The sequence below is a fragment of the Paramisgurnus dabryanus genome, chromosome 21 (genome assembly GCF_030506205.2).
Source record: "Paramisgurnus dabryanus chromosome 21, PD_genome_1.1, whole genome shotgun sequence".
In the NCBI taxonomy this organism is placed as follows: Eukaryota; Metazoa; Chordata; class Actinopteri; order Cypriniformes; family Cobitidae; genus Paramisgurnus; species Paramisgurnus dabryanus.
The window spans coordinates 3,732,943-3,750,933 of record NC_133357.1 but is presented as its reverse complement, the minus strand read 5'-3'; the positions used below and the strand labels follow the sequence as shown (position 1 = coordinate 3,750,933).

The 17,991-nt window shown below is 34.4% G+C and overlaps 1 protein-coding gene across 1 annotated transcript; it reads left to right on the top strand.

Moving 5' to 3' along the window:
* Positions 1 to 560: 560 nt before the first annotated feature.
* Positions 561 to 5,170, top strand: camk2n1b (calcium/calmodulin-dependent protein kinase II inhibitor 1b). The gene is made up of 2 exons (XM_065285272.2): positions 561 to 1,103; positions 4,093 to 5,170. The coding sequence occupies exons 1-2, from the start codon at positions 935 to 937 to the stop codon at positions 4,161 to 4,163; spliced, it is 240 nt and encodes a 79-aa protein (XP_065141344.1). The 5' UTR covers positions 561 to 934; the 3' UTR covers positions 4,164 to 5,170.
* The last annotated feature ends 12,821 nt before the right edge of the window (positions 5,171 to 17,991 follow it).

Sequence of the window (17,991 nt, the reverse complement as noted above, 5' to 3'; positions counted from 1 at the left end):
CTTGAAATGTTCTGCAGTTTTTAAGTTCTTGGACATAAGCAAAAATAGTAGTAATGCACCTGACCAGAGGAGGGCAGTAAATACACGTCTATATTTACCATTGCAGTTCAGTTTTATAATGGTCACGATGCCTTATTTAATACTCACAATCCAGCTAATTGTATAAATGACATAATTATATATATACCGTACAACATGATATTATCTACAAATTGCATACTAGTTAAACAACATGCAAAACGTTGTGTAATATATGCAGTTAAGAAGTCAATGCTTTTAAACAACTAACCCCACAAATTTATTTTTAATACCTTCTAGATTGAGAAAAATATGGTTTAAGTCCCACAGGCCAAAATTAAGCACATGGGTTTTTGACAATGTACATCACACAGAGTTATTTCTTTAAAAAAGCCCCAAGTATAGAAATAAATTCATCATTTATATGCATAAGTTTTGGGTGCCTTAAATAATTAAACGTCATCAAGCTACTATTAACTACTACGCCACACCACCCATTTGCAACTGCGTTTGTCAAGTTTTTTTTACCGTGTGTGTTAAGACCAAACTAATGCATTATCAACCAACACTGCTGGGGTTTAAACCTGTATTCTTTTAACCAATATTTTTAATCACTGCGCCACAGCACCTATTGGCAAAGATAACAAAAGTGACAAGGCAGGATAGGATAGGAGGGGGGAGCTTCTGGATGCTCCAGTCTGAGTGACGTCTCTTCCAGAGATCGGACCGTGTTTTTGCCTCGCGCTCTTGTTTTGCATTTACATCAGTTTTTCCGAAACACTTCTGCGACTGGAAAGGTGAAAGTGGCTGTGTGTGAGAAGTCTGTCTAGGAAAAAATTAAAGCAACTGCATCCGATCGTGACAGTTGAGTATCGCGTCCGATCGCATCGCAACCTTGTTATCGATTACCGCGATCATGTCAGAGGTGTTGCCATATGAAAAGAACATCGCTCATTATGGTGATAATGGAGATGAGGATCAGATATCCCTCACCTGTCGACTGCAGAACAACACCAACAACCTCTTTGCTACTACACCCAACAAACGAGCACCGAAACTCGGACAGATCGGAAGGAGCAAGAGAGGTAAGACGGTATTTATTTACCAATTGAGGTGATGCATTGTTGCATACGTCAAAGTGAATATAAAATGCGTTTTCGTTTTTGAAAAAAAAAAAACATTCAAATGGCCATAATGTGCAAATAGAAATAAAAAGCACTGTTAATTACACAAACTAATGTCTGGTTTCTACCATTTACCAGTAATATGAAACTGGTAGCTTGAATATGCAAATCGTGGAATGACGTGATGATGTCATCGTGGTGCGTTTGCATGTAGTTGCCTGCTTGTGAGTCCATTATATCATCATTATTTACAAGGCCAGTAACTTTTTCCTCAGGAAAACTTTGGGATGTATATACAGTAGGCCAATTAGGGCTGCACCATATTGAATAATGCGGTATGCAATAACTTGTTAGATGATGCGATAAACAATATAGGATATGATAATGGTTAAAATTTGTAAGGTCAATTGAAGTGTATTATAATATGTATGTCAAAGCACACCCAAGCGCTCATTTTCTCTTTGTTGAAACTTTAAATATACATTATCTTTGGAAGAATTACAATTAATGAGTTATTGCAAACTATTGCGGTATTCACATATACGATATTTCTGTGATTTCGCTCCTGGTAGAGCCTTGCAAAAAGTTCATGGGTTCGAATCCCAGGGAACACCCATACTGATAAAAATTTATATTTTAAATGTAATGTAATTCGCTTCGGATAAAAGTGCTGTAAAAAATAGTTTTCACACCCTTGCAAATCACTACAATTTGTCTTCATACAGTTAAAAAGTAACTGGAAAGTTCTTCATTTCTGCTCTATACAAAATGCATAATAATAATAATATTAGTATTAAAGCATAAAAATGCTGTTTAACTCTTTCCCACCAGCTTTTTTTTAAGTTGCCAGTCAACGCTAGCATTTTTAATGATTTTTACAAAAGTTTAATATTTTCTTCTATAAAAATATAAACATACAATATATCAAATGAACCTTTCAAATATCAGTCCCTCAAAAAAATAATTATAATGCAATTATATAATAATGAAATTGTAATTATTCGCAATTGTTTGACCTCATCGCAATGATTTCAGATCACCGCAATGATTGCATATCTCTTTAAAGAACACAAGGGGGAGCTGCAGCGCCTGTATAAACGAGACCGTATCTAATGGCGCTCCTTGACTGACAGTGTAACTAGATACATTGCAAAGCACAATGGTAAAACAGCATTTAAAGAAATGCTGCAAAACTTTGATAAGAAGTATGAATTGCCAAGTAAAACATACATTTCCAAAACAGCAACTTCAAAAAATTTTTTTCAGTTTTTGAAAGATATATTCATTAAATAATTACTTTTAAATATGTGTTATGTGTATTCAAATTTACTGCCAGGTAAACCTTGCAAAAGATTTAATTTAAATAATCACAACAATGTGTGAAAATAATTTCATGAACAAACAAAAAAAATCTATGAGAATTAAACGTCAAGGCCTTAAAACAGGCAATCAATTGTCGTGATCATCACAATTTATTAGAAAATTTACCGTCAGACAAATTTCTCAACTGTGACAGCCCTAGCGATCGCATGATTTAAAGCAACACTATGTAGTTTCCATGTAAAAATGCCTTACAGCTCCCCCATGTGGTTGAAAAGCGCAACAGTGCCTGGTATCAGACACTCTTCTGCAGGCAGGGGGAGGGGCGGGGCTGTGTGCTCTACCCTCCACCGCCACTTTCAGAGTGTGCTTGTAGCAGCTAGGAGGTTGCTCAGGTTGCAGCAACAGTACAATTTGTCCAGTTAAAAGTTGTTCTATCACTGAAATAATTTTAGAGACATTATTTTTAAGGTAAAAAAACTACATAGTGTTGCTTTAACGCCTAATCAGCCAAAGTCCGCATATGTATGCGGGGGCCGCATTTTTTCAAATTTGGCGCACTTTCTCAGCATAAATTGCAGATTTCAGTGTGCAAAATATGCGTGGCTTGCATGATTTCATAATCCCCGCATTTCCGTAGCAAAAATCACATGTATCTTAGCAGAAAGTTGAAAAATGTTGCATTTACTTTACACAAGCGCAGCCATGTCCCCTTTTTGCAAGTTCACGCTATTTTTGCAAGTTCCCGCAATTTCATCGCATACAATTTCATAAATATCCCACATATTTCATCACATTTTTTAAGAAAACGTGTCGCAAGGTCAAGGATTTTTGCCCGAAACAATCACAAAAAACTGTGTTTTTCTGGAAGGACTGAAATATAGGTAGGTTTCTTCAAAAATACCAAATTTGAGCAAAAAGGATTTTTGTAAAGGACTTTTGTTAAAGATCAGATTTAGAGCGATGATCAAAACATACAAAGAAGTTTTTACTGTTTTTAAATCAGTGGCTGCTTTAAGGGGATCGCACACCAGCCGCGCCACTCAGCGCCGCGCCGTTCTAAATCAACTGAACACATTGTTTTCTATGAGTATACGCACACCGGCTCCGCCCAGCTGTGACTCAGGAAATTGCTCAAATCCCTGTCGCGCCACACAGCGCCACTCACATAGTTTCACATTAAATAACATCATATTTGTCCCACATCATTAATGATTAACATTGGCTGCTAACGTATATTTTACATTTTGAAGTAGACGCTATCTGACGAAGCTCGCGCTATTTAATGTGCACTTCCGGTTTACAATACCTCCGAGTTCTCCGGCGCTGAGCTGCGCGGCCGGTGTGCGATCCCCTTTAGTGTTTTATAAGTTAAGTAAGAACGCCACCTAGTGGATAATATAGATTATCGTAAAAACTCGTCAGGGAAACGTCATTGGCATGGAAGCGTTTTCTCTTGATTGTCGAGATAAAAAGGACCAAGCGCATATCACTGCTTATCGTGTAATGTCACCCACATTTTATCAGTCTGCAATGTCTGTCAAACCTTTAAATCTATAGTGCCGTCAATTCTTCATCGTCAGCCGTGTTTCATTCAAACGCCTCACTTTTCGATTTCTCCTCTTTGCAGTTGTCATTGAAGACGACAGAATTGATGAAGTCCTGAATAACACGGCAGAAAAGTCTTCAGCGGGTGTGTAGCGCTTAAGGACGTCGGTAAAGAGGCTACAAATGGGTTACATGCATTCTGCATCAAATGCACTTTGAGGTTCCACTTAGTATGGGTTGAATTTCACAGTGTGACAGCAGGTGAGGAGTTCCTGCTGCTGTTGCTGGCGTCCAGATGGAAGAAGCTTTCTCTCTTTAAGGGCATGTTTTATATATCCCTACTTATAAAGTGAGATCCTACTGGACATACAAGTCCTACCGTATGTTGTATAATACATGTGGAATTGGTCTGTGGTGGTCAAGGTACCGTTTATATTGTGAGAGGAATGCATCGGTATCACAAGCACAAACCTTCGTTCTTTATTTTGCCGTGGGCGCGTGCTTTCTCTGTATCTTTTGTGCACAATGAAAGCAAAGCGTTTCACTTTGAATATCCTAAATGTGATCTCTTGGATACGTTTTTTTGATCGTTCGCAAAGATTATGTACTGAGCGAATGTTTTTTTTATATATATATATATAGAGAGAGAGAGGGGGGAAAGACTACTTTTTAAAACATACTTTTTTCATGTCGTATATATGGCTGCAAACTGCCTGCTTTAGCCTGAAGTGAAAAGCTTATTTTTATATGACGGAGCAATTATGTCGAAGAAATAAAAACTGCTTTTCTGTAGTCGTAGCACTTTGAAATGTGGTTGTCACTGCTTTAAGCTGAATGGACTATGAACACGTTTGTGCCAAATAGTGCAAAATATGCCAGCTTGTGTTTCCGGTCACCCGAGTAATGTGAAGTTTTTCAATTCAGGCCTGCCTCTCGTTGATGTTTTGGGGCTTTTCTAACGGCTTTGCATGGGAATGGCACAAACGTCTTTTTTTTGTGGCAGTGAAACTGATGTACTGTACGTACAGTAATATATTTTATTGTTATTTTGAATGACTCGAACCTCAGACTCTTCAATATTGTCTGTGTTGCACTTCCCTATACTGTTAAACAGGGCTATGTCTGCAATGAAATGAATGACCAATAAAGTATGATTTTCATCTTTGTGCAATGTGAATTTTTTCACTTTCGTATGTTAGCTTACTTTCATAATAGTTTATGGGCACAGATGGGCACTTTGCTTAACAAACGATACTAAAATAAATTAATGTTTTAATAGAAACACTGAAAAAACATAACTCTTTAAAGGAAAACAACACTGTTTTTCAATATTTTACTATGTTCTTACCTCAACTTAGACAAATTAATACCTATCTTTTTTCAATGTGTGCATTTTTAATCTTTGTTCAGCACTTCTTGAATCTGTTAGCATTTAGCCTAGCCCCATTCATTCCTATGGCTCCAAACAAACGTTTTATTTTGTGCCACCATACTTTACTCGTTTAACTACTTATGTAAAAGTCTTTAAAAAGAGAAAACATGGAAGTGTTTGGTGGCTTTTAAATTCATCCCTGTTTGGATCCTAAGGAATGAATGGGGCTAGGCTAAATGCTAACACATTCACGAGGCACTGTACAAAGATTAAGTGCACGCATTGAAAAAAGATAGTGATGTATTAATTCGTCTAAGTTGAGGTAAGAACATAGTAAAATATTGAATAACGGTGGTGTTATCCTTTAAAAAGTATAAAGTTTAGATACTTTACCATCAGCACAATGGCCAAAAGTTACAATAATTTAACGTAATTGTATTAATATCAGTACTGTAACCATAATAGATATTGTGCGTCTAATCAGAAATGGCCAAATGATCTGAAATTAGCTTTGGAAAGAAGAAAGAAAGCGGCACGGTTGCGTTTTTCGTGCGGTTTTAGATGCAAAATGTGCCACCCTATATATTTAGCGTATACAAAAACGCTTTTGAAATTCAGGAGCCTCTCTGATTGGTAGATCTCGTGTGTTGTAAATCAAAACATAGTAGATATTACAGCACACGAGATCCACCAATCAGAGATGCTCCTGAATTTCAAAAGCATTTTTAAAAATTAAAGGCGGGGTGCATGATCTCTGAAAGCCAATGTTGGCATTTGAAATCACCAAAACACGCCCCTAACCCAATTGAATCTGGCCCTTGTTTTGATAGACCCGCCCCACACATACGCAACCCAGGCAACGATGATGGTTAGTAGACACGCCCCTTACTGCTGATTGGCTACAAGTGTGTTTTGGTATTCGGCCCGACAAAAATCATGCACGTTTTCCCACGGGTGCTCGGTTAATCCGGGATCGGCACCTATGTTTTTAATATAATGTCCCCCCCAATGTTTAAAGTGTGGTTACGGTCTTGATTCACGTTACTAACTAACACCCACAACTTATGGTTTGTTCACACTTGGAAGATTTGGTCCAATTTAAACAAACTCTTGTGTGATTGCTCAGTTGGTGCTGTTCACTGAGATGCTGTGCACCTGAACCTTGGTACGCACCAAACAAGCAGACCAGAATGCATGCGCTTATTTAAAAAAGCAGAAAGTGCACGCAAACACTTTCCAGAACAAACTTCATCGTGAGGACAGCATGTCCTCTTTTATTTAGACAAGCCCCCCTGTGTGTTCCCTGGAAATTACACCTACAAGATTTGTACTGCTAGCGCGCTCTCTACTACCAAATCAGCTACAGGAACATTTCTGTGGTGTCAACAAATATAATTGCAAAAAACCCCATTAATCCGTAACAATGTGACACATCTCATAGTCCATCTAAATAAAGAAATTGGAGCCAAAACAAAATTCCGATGTGTGTTGGCATCTCATTAGAGGAGTAACAGTGAGTGCGAGTCCACTTCTCCTTCATTATTGTCCACTCTCTCTAGACATGGACCTGCTAACGGTACAGTTGGCTGCCATGGCAACAGATGCCAGATGAGCATCAGGAGAAGCGATGTGAGCAGAGCCCCAATCGCAACTCTTTCTCCATGCAAATAATACAGGGTTGCATCAAAGTCATGTTCTCTATTATAACCCACTTGAGCTCACAGATGTCTCAGTAGCGTCAGCTTTCAATCATATTGCTCTCAAGAGCCACGCCATTCAGACGAATATCTGCTATTGTGGGTTGTTAATTGCATTCCGGCTCTCTATCGCCCTCTCTGTTTAAAACATAAAACTGCAGGTCTTTATTTTTATGCGTGTCACAAAAAACAATGGACATTTCCCGCAAAATCTGACCTGATGGCCCAAATGATAAATCCTAATAAATGCATCATAATTATAAGCTTACTGTTGAACTTTTGTAAAGTAAGGAGACAGTTTTGAACACTGATTGCTTATGTAGTTGTTTAATAATATTTTTCTTTACCAAAACAACTTTTAAAGCTAATATAATAATAGTGATTATTTTATCACACAAATAAGGGAAAATGTATAGGCAGCAGGTTGTTATCGCAAAAGGACGCCCACTTCATACTTGTATCACACTGAAGGGGCTTATTTCGCAATAGGGGCAGTGACAAAAACGGTTTGGCAAGGTGAGAAATTCAAAAAAATTTTTTAAAGCATAGGTTTTTTTCAATGCACATAGTGTATTTATGTTAATTCTATGCAAAATACATTTGCACCACTTTTATGAAATTTAAGAATGCGTGGACCTGAAAATGTCAAACGGTGTAACCGCCAATTGCCAAAGAATTAGAAATATAAATATTTTATCCACCTTGATGACATGTAAAAATGTATGTAAAAAAAATCATATTATACTAAACCAGATGATTATATTTTATTCCACATTTTTTATGAATATATTTATATTTTCATTTAAAAAAATACTAGTTACACCAATTGACACAGACCGGTTACACCACATGGACATTTTTGCAATCATCCCCCAAATATTCTTTTAAAATCAAATAAAACCAGAAATTTTAGACTTGGTGCTCAAAAAAATATGTTTCCAATAATCTGCAAATTTATTTAAAAAATGTGAACCCCTTTAGGGCTGCGTAACGATTAATCGCGATTAATCGTTTGCAGAATAAAAGTTTTTGTTTACATCATATATGTGTGTGTACTGTGTATAATAATTATGTATAAATAAATATACACACATGCATGTATAATTTTAAGAAAAAAATATTTATAGATTAAATATTTATATATAATATAAATTATAAATAAATATAAAAATGTATATCCACATGTAAATACGCCTTAAATACCTACATGCAAGTGTATTTATTTATGCATAATTATTATACACAGTACACACGCATATATGATGTAAACAAAAACTTTTATTCTGCAAACAATTAATCGCGATTAATCGTTATGCAGCCCTAAACCCCTTTACATTTAATTGAACCATATGGACACAAATAAATTAACGTCACGTCATTGACCCGATAACGACCAGCTGATATTGGACCCACTCACTTTTTCACTAATTTCCACTAGGAATATCCTAATAAATTAAACTCCATTCCGCATTTTAGCTACAGCCTTGACTTCCAAGCTGCTGCTTCCTAAAATCCATTCAACTTGACTCATTAAAGTTTGTATAATTTAAACTACATTTCGTGTTTTCGCTACTATGCTGATGCACTCCTGCAACACAAAAAGGTAGGCTAAACAAAGCTTTTAGGCTATAAAGGTAATTGTTTCTTATGCATATAGATGGCAACTTTTAAAGGGACACTCCACTTTTTTGGAAAATAGGCTCATTTTCCAGCTCCCCTAGAGTGAAACATTTGATTTTTTTTGTTTTGGAATCCATTTATCCATTGGTTAATTTCAGTGGCAGGGGACTATTTTCAGGCACTGTGTAATATCACCACGCCTACTGCAGCCAAGTTACGGCAGCAAAGTCCTTGATTATTACGCCAGAATGAGAGTATAGTTCCTAGCCATATCTGCCTAGAAAATCACAACTTTTAATATTCCATCGGTCTTAGCACACGATGTAACTACAGAAGAGTCAAGTTTTAAATAGGAAAAATATCGAAACTCTTTGGTTATTTTTGAGCGCGATGCTAATGATCTAATCAGATTCAATGGATTATGCTAAGCTATGCTAAAAGTGATACTTGCCCACCCGGAGATCAGCTGAATGGATTACAAAACGATAAGAATCAAATGTTTAACTCTAGGGCAGCTAGAAAATTAGCAAATTTTAAAAAAGTGGAGTGTCCCTTTAAGGCTCTTATGTACATTTTCCCCTCTGGTAATGATCCTGGCTCGCATTACTTGCTATTTAACAAATGCTATAAATGTTGTGATGATTGCAAAGTGCATTGAGGTCATAATGATTTTGCTATGTGAAAGTTTCACAATGGTTGCTATAGAAATAAGCATGGAAGCTGTCCTAGTTACTGTAGCACATTGCTTGTGTTTGCAGGTGACTGTGGGAGTTATAAGCACAAATCATATCACTGATTCCTCTTAATGGACTTCTAACAACAGCACAGATCATCAGACAATGACTAAAGTGCTATTGTGATAAAAAAAATCATTATTTTCCCATTGTTTCTGTGATCACTGAACTATTAAAAGCTCTCCATCCTCACCTCCATGCGTCCTTAAAAAGTTAAATGTGAATGATGGAAATGTAATGTCAAATATTTGCAAATGAGTCTGTTTTTATAATTAGGACACCTAACAGCACAAGAAGACTTCATGTCTGATTACAACATTCCTCAAATGATAATTTGTTAATTTTAGGAAACATCCATATGTGCTAAATCATGATAGGGTTGGTACTTTCACAAACACATCACCAAAAAATAAACCAACACATTATGTTTGTGAAATGAGTCTGTGTAATGAGTCGGCACTACAGCTAAGAAGATTATGCTGTATTGTACTGTGTAATGTTCACTATTTGGTTTTATGTGTTGTTCGCCGAGCCTATAAAACTAAATGAGTCCTTACTCAATCAGCTTAAATTTAATTGGTTTTCTGAAACACAGTTTGAGTAGTACGTTTAATTTTAAACAACTACATTTTTGCAATAAATGGAGGCCAAATGAGCACAACCTTATGTCTCTATGAAAATCTGTAGCTGGAGTCTTGAAAATTAAAAAAAAATCTTGAAAATTAATCAATCTAGCTGTAATATTTTTACATTAAAAAAACAAACTCGCGTGAGAAGATTAACAATGTTATCTTACTTCTAGACACATGATAATACAATGTGTTAAAACTTTTTTACTCTTTATTACAAAGAAGTAGGCATAGATTTTTGTAAAAATAAAAAAGAAGGTGTGTCCATAAGACTGACATGACATCTTCATAATCAAGACATGACACGTGTCATGAACATGAAGGAGATTTTATGACAATTGTGAATAAGTGTCATTTGTTTAATTATATTTAAGTATTTAACTTCTTTAACTCTGGGACCCTGTACCGGGTCCAGAATTATCTTATTTTGACTTAATATAAAATATTCCTGTAATTTGTAATGATCTATCATGGACCCAGTACTACATATGAGATACTGTTTGAAAGCTTAGAGTCTCTACTTTCTGCAGATATGCATCACTTTGACATATGTTTTACTGTAAGAAAGTTATTTACACTTAATTTACACTATCACCCCCCCACAATTTTTTATATGATTTAATATTCACATATTTCATATTTTTCAAGTATGACAAACATGGGCAAGTCTTATATCAAATGAAAGCTCTCATTCTCAGGAATAAGGCTACAGCGTTTGTTCTATTTTTATCACATATTCAACAATCGTTGAATGAATAATGAGGTAAAAAATGGTCTTTTGTAAACATATGGGAAACTTGAGTGTGGACTGCCTCAGATAGCACAGATAGCCACAAATGATACACCATCTTTTATCTTAGGTCCTACTCTAAAAAATGAGTCCATTCACAGCATTTTATTTGGTTGTGTGCATAATTAATCCCTTGCTATTTATTATATGTCCAAAACAAAAAATTAATATTTATATGAAAAATTTATTTTAACACCCTTCAGTAAAATGAGAATAACTTTTGAATGCGACATGCTAAAGAGTTCATTCTTTTTTTGGGTGTTTACTGTGGTGCTGCTAACAACCAGAACTGTCTGCAGTCTGCTAGAGCACCCAGAACCAGAGTTATACACTATCAAAGACAGTATTTACAACATAAAAAATAAAATTTGGTGTTTCATCATATGAAAAACAACATAAATAACAATATTTGACACAAACAGCAGCTTTTTATGTAACTTCAAAGGGTTTTCTTTAAAATGATATAAAGAAATTGCATTTATTCCACTGTATGTGGTTATGGGAGCACTTCAAATATTTTTAGGTGGAGATTAAATACTAAAAGGGTATTATTCCTCCCATCAGTTGGAGTAAAATATATTTTGCATACATTATGATAGAGAAAAAATTCCTTTTTCCTCTGTAAGCTGACAATTGCTGGAATCAAACAAAACTGTCTGGAGGTTTCGTTACCACTCAGGGCCAGAGTTATACACTTTTAAATACAGACTTTAGAAAAAAAACATCAAATAGCGCCTATTTATTTTTGTGCTTATTAGAGAACTGACAACACATACAACCATGTTGAGCACTTTTAACAGTGTTTTATGTAATTTCAAAGGGTTTCCTGTAAAATGATACAAATCTTTTGTATGTGCACCTCTGCATGTGGGTATGGGAAGCTTTTGAAATTGGGTAGGCCAACTCCAGGCGGAAATCCCCAAAATAGCCTCAGAGTGTAAGAAGTTTATCATTTTTAATGCAAAGATGATATTGTTTGAGATGTCTTTGTTATGACAACTTGACATAAACCAATACATCATAACTTGTCATGACAACTTGACATTACCTAGACAACATAACCGGTCATAAACATGACATAGCAGAGTAATTATTAAATATAAACAACCTAGCTTTATGGGTTAACATTAAACTGTCATGTGGTTGGTTTTGACTGTCATGAGGCCATTATAATGGTCTCATGAATATTTTTCTGACCATGCTTTACAAATGATGCAAATGAGATTTGTCATTAAAATGGCATTAAGTGTTAATACTCTGTCACATTGTTTTATAATAGCGTCATTAATATTTTTCTTGACCTCAACAAGGAATGAATGGGGCTAGGCTAAATGCTAACACATTCATGACGCGCTGTAAAAAGATGAATTGTACGAATTGAAAAAAGATAGGTATGTATTCATTTGTCTAAGTTGAGGTAAAAACATAGTAAAATATAAAATATGAAATTAAGAATATTCATGACCCTGTTATAAAACTATTTGACAGAGTATTAACACTTAATGACATTTTAATGACAAATTCAATTAGTATCACTGGTAAAAAGTGATTAGAAAAATATTCATGACACAATTTTACTGTTATGGCCTCATAAAAGCCAATGCAAAACCACACATGGCAGTTTAATGTTAACCCATAAAGCTAGGTCTTTTAGGTTTAATAATTATTCTGCTATGTCATGTTTATAACAGATTTATTACAAGTTATGTTGTCTTGGTAATGTCAAGTTGTCAAGACAGGTTATGATGTATTGGTTTATATCAAGTTGTCATAATAAAGACATCTCAAACAATGTCATATTTGCATATTTGCATTTAAAATTGAGCATATTACACTTAATGACAGTTGCATAAACGTGCATTGAATCTCTTCATGTTCGTGACATGTGCCATGTCAGCATTATGCACACCCCATCAAGTAAAGTGTTACCAAAAATGTAAATGTACTTGAAAGTTATTTATTATGTAACTTATTTATTATAGGTTATTGCAACTTATAAGAAGTTAAGATTTGTGGGAACATTTTTTTAAATATATGGTAAAACTGCCTGCCAAAAAAAAAAGATTTACAGTAAATTTAATTATCATATTAAAATATCTACTACTACTAATTTAATATCACTGAAAAAATGTAAAAGTTGTATTTAAAAAAAATACATAATTTGGTAACAGCTAAAATGCTTTTTCTATTTAAAATTTTCACATTTTACAAATTTTATGTATAAAGGAAGTAATTATCATTCAACTTTCACTTTTTACAGTGTACTACAATATGATACCATCACTAAACCATAGAACCATTATACACTAAATAATAAATCAACTATGTTTTTACATTACATTTTCTTATCAAATTAAATTAGTTTAATAAGTTAAAATGACTTGTACAGTCAATTTGATTATTTTAAAAGTGCAGAACTTACAGTGTAACTTGCAGCCAAAACACAAACTCTTTGAAAATCCTTGCAGATCATCAAAGTTAAAATATTAAACAGCAGCAGAAGTTTTAAAAAATAGATATGATCAAACAAAACATAACCTCGGTTCATAAGCATGCATTCTCTCTGTACCTCATTGATAGGTGACATCCAAACCCTGTTTCTTTGATCCACATGAACACATCCTATTAAAAAGTTTCAATGTTTTATGCAAGCACGTCAAACACAAACAGAATATATTAAAATCACAGCCTGTTAAAGATCCTAAGTTATTTCAAATCTGAATCAAACCATTCATATAGTGCAATCAAACACTTTAGTGAAATAAATTATTGAATTGTATTGAATATTTTACATCAAGCTGTGTTACTTCAGGCAGAAGTGCATGCAAAATGAATAAATGTAATGTACAGTAAATATAACATTAATAATCGTGCACAGAAACATTCTTCGAATCAAAATCATTTCGCAGCAGCAATGTCCAGAACATTTATAAATAGTGAACCTATAAATGTGAGAATTCTGAGAATCATGGATCCAGAGATGAAATAATCCCTGCAGAAATAACTCAATAAAGAGCCCTGAAGCTTTCTGTTAGTCATTAGGATTAAAGCAGGTTTCAGGTTGAACAGAATGAAGTGTCGGTGTGTAATTGGGTCCGGCCGGGTGACGCGCGTTTAGCAACAGAAAAATGAAGATGGAATTTAATTCATTATGTCCAGTGGCTTCATGTATGCATGATTCAATTCAAGGGTTTTTTTCATAGGCAGCAATGATGAAATCCACACTGAACCCGAGTCCCATCACAGTACACATATTCAGTTATAATCTACAATTTATAAACATTATGAGCAAGCACTAATGTTTAGCTTTAAAACACATTATAAGAAAAGCCAGGGTGTTGCTATGTGGTTGCTAAGGTATTCTGATGGCTTAAAAGTGCTTTTGCTATAGACGTTCTTCAAAGTAAAAAGACTCCGCCCCTAAGTATTTGTGATTGGTCCCTAGATCTATGTATTTCCATGCACAGGAAAATCTCTAACTAACTACTTAAGCACAGAGTTGATAGTACCCATTAACTTTCATAGTATTAGTTTTTTCCTATATGGCAGTCAATGCATACCAGTACGCATATCAAAATATCTTCTTTTGTGTTCAACTGAATAAACTCATACAAGTCTACAAAAACATGAGGGTTAGTAAATTCATTTTTGGGTGAACTATTCCTTTAAAGGCCCATCATACGAGTTCATCTCTGTTTGATGTTCATAGCCTACTGTGTTTAATACACATTTATGAAAATATGACTGCGTGTATGTGTGTGACTCGGTCTTCTGAGAAGCACTGATAACACATGGTGACATACTCTTGGCATGATAGCTGTGAAACAGGGCAACAAAACATGGATTGCCGACACCTGTTGCCATAGTAACCCCACAGCCTCATGCGCTTCAGCAGAAAGATGAGGCTGAGTTGAGGTTTTCATTGCGGTTTCTGCATCCCACTCAAAACATCGCCCATGTGTCTCGTGAACCTTTTCCATGCATGGCAAGGTGATATTTTACCCCTTTCTCTTTAATTTGATTTTTAGTGATAGTAAGACGCAACACGCTGTTTCCTCACCTCTCACATGTTTTGTTACATAATTTGCTTTATAAAGTTTGGAGCTATATATTTACATTTGGCAGACGCTTTAATTCAAAGCATTTTACAGTGCATTGCAAGGTATACATTTATTTTCAAACCCATGACCCTTTAAATCTTTACCCACTAAGGTTTACAGAAGCTAATATCTGAATTTATTGTGGAAAATGTGTCATTAATGAAACCCTGACTGTTTTTAGGAAATATTGTGTTATAGACAGATTTATTTTTATTATATTTAAGTTAAAATACATAAAACAATGTTGTGGCTGTGGACAAACCTACCCGTTCTCACCAAGATGCGTACAAATGACACGCAGTGTGATTATCGTGCAATAGATACGCCAAATTCCGATTTTGCGTGCATATGATACGCCAGTCCTTCCCATTCACTTATATGGCGAATCGTTTCGTGACGTTTTATTTATTGTTTTCTCATTTGTTTTCTGTTTTTTAAACCATTTTCGCTTGGGTTTAGGGTTAGATTTCACATTTGTTTAAGCAGGTTATTTAATATACAGGTTTCTCTAAGTTTTTATCTATATTTAAGCCATGGTCGCTTGGAGTTGGGGTTAGAGTTGGTGTTAGGGTTAGGATGTCATTTTTATATAACAAAAAGTTGTTCTAACCCTAAACCCAAGCGAAAATGGTAAAAAAAAAAACAGAAAACAAATGAGAAAACAATAAATAAAACGTCACGAAACGATTCGCCATATAAGTGAATGGGAAGGACTGGCGTATCATATGCACGCAAAATCGGAATTTGGCGTATCTATTGCACGATAATCACACTGCGTGTCATTTGTACGCTTTTTGGTGAGAATGGGTTGGGACAAACAAATCCCTTTGTTTCTCCTTTCAGTAGCAAAATGTTCAACATATTTTAATGCTTAAAACTACTCAAGAATGTTCATTTGCCATGAATTAAAATAAATGTTCTCAAATAAAAGTTGAAAGTTTTAATTGTGAGTTTATAAATCTGCAAAAAAAAAAAATTTTCTTTATTAAATATAAAATCTGAAACCAAGTTCATACTTAAATAAAAAAAATTCTGAGTCTCTTAAGCAATGAAAAGCAAGCTGTGAGCGATAACATCTCTTATGAAAAAAATAACCATAAGTATACCATAATAACCAATAGTTTTACTACAGTTAAACCCATTGTTATTATAGTAAACCAATGCTTACCTTAAAAAGCATGGTTAAAGTATGGTTTACTACAGTGGCCCTGAAGTGCAAACCATAACAACAAATTACTAAACAACAACAACAAATTAAAAAACACCACAACAAATTAAAAAACACTGCAACAAATTAAAAAACAACAACAAATAAAAAAAAACACTACAGTAAATTAAAAACCACTACAGCAAATTAAAAACACTACAACAAAATCAAAAACAAATACAAAATAAAAACACTACAACAAATTAAAAAACACTACAACAAAATCAAAAACCATAACAAAATAAAAAACACAACAGCAAGTTAAAAAAACACTACAACAAAATAAAAAACAACTACAAAATAAAAAACACTACAACAAATTAAAAAACACAACTACAAAACACAACAACAAATTAAAAACACAACTACAAATAAAAAACACAACTACATTTACCTACCGGAAGAGGTAGGTAACAGTAGTACCTAATTTGTAGTTGTGTTTTTTTATTTGTTGTAGTGTTTTTTATTTTGTAGTTGTTTTTTATTTTGTTGTAGTGTTTTTTTAATTTGTTGTAGTGTTTTTTTAACTTGCTGTTGTGTTTTTTTAACTTGCTGTTGTGTTTTTTATTTTGTTATGGTTTTTTATTTTGTTGTAGTGTTTTTAAATTTGTTGTAGTGTTTTTTTAACTTGCTGTTGTGTTTTTTATTTTGTTATGGTTTTTTATTTTGTTGTAGTGTTTTTTAATTTGTAGTTGTGTTTTTAATTTGCTGTAGTGTTTTTTTATTTGTTGTTATTTTTTAATTTGTTGCAGTGTTTTTTAATTTGTTGTGGTGTTTTTTAATTTGTTGTTGTTGTTTAGTAATTTGTTGTTGTGGTTTGCACTTCAGGGCCACCGTAGTTTACCAATGGTAATCACTACATCAAAAAAGCATTGTTACTGCAAATACAAGGGATTATTTTCTATAAAAAAGTAAACTTTAGTATGAATGTTATTTTCCCCTTAAGCAGGTTTGGCACTTCTGAGTAACACTAACTTGCCGAGCTGTAAATAATGTTGAACTGCACCTCTGACATCTCAATCCAGTGCTCTTATCACAAAACTTTTCCTGTGGTTGAGTCACAGAAATAAAACGAAAACTCCAATTACAGGTTTAATAAGCTTCTTGGGTCACCATGTTACTTCTTAAAAAAAATAAAACAGCAGATAGTTAGAGTTTCATTATCGCACCTTCAGCACAGTTTTATGCTCCTGTGACACAGCTTCATCCTCCTGTTTGTGCTCATTCAACAAGAAAATGAGCAATTTTAACTTTGAGTCAGATTTATACCAGACCACTTATTTTTTTATCTTGATTATAAATGGAAATGTCATTTCTGAGAATGCATAACTGGTTGGGTTATAATGATGAATTAGTTTGCTTTATGATATTGTGGGGGTACAGAAAAGCTGTTCTGATACCTGTAACACATGAACCCATCCAGCTATACAGTACATTTACATTTATGCATTTGACAGCATATTGTGACCATGTGGCCCCCCTGTGTACGGTGCATTCCTTCGCGGCCCCCCAAAGAAAATTTGTGACAAAAAACTGTTCTAAAACTCAAATTTTAATAAAAAAAAACATAAAAGTATACAAAAAAGTAGTGCTTTTGATTAGTAGGCTTATTTTTTTAGGTTTAATTACACAGAATTCGTGATAAATTAATATATTTCATAAAATGTCATAAAACTGGGGCCCCCCGGCACCATCTTGTGCCCCCCCCTAAGGGCCCCGGCCCCCAGTTGCCATAGACTATCAAAGGGGACAAATAAGCACCACAAAACTACATACAGTATATTTTAAGTCTTGCAATTGCAATTGTTTTGTTTAAGGAACAGAGTGAACTT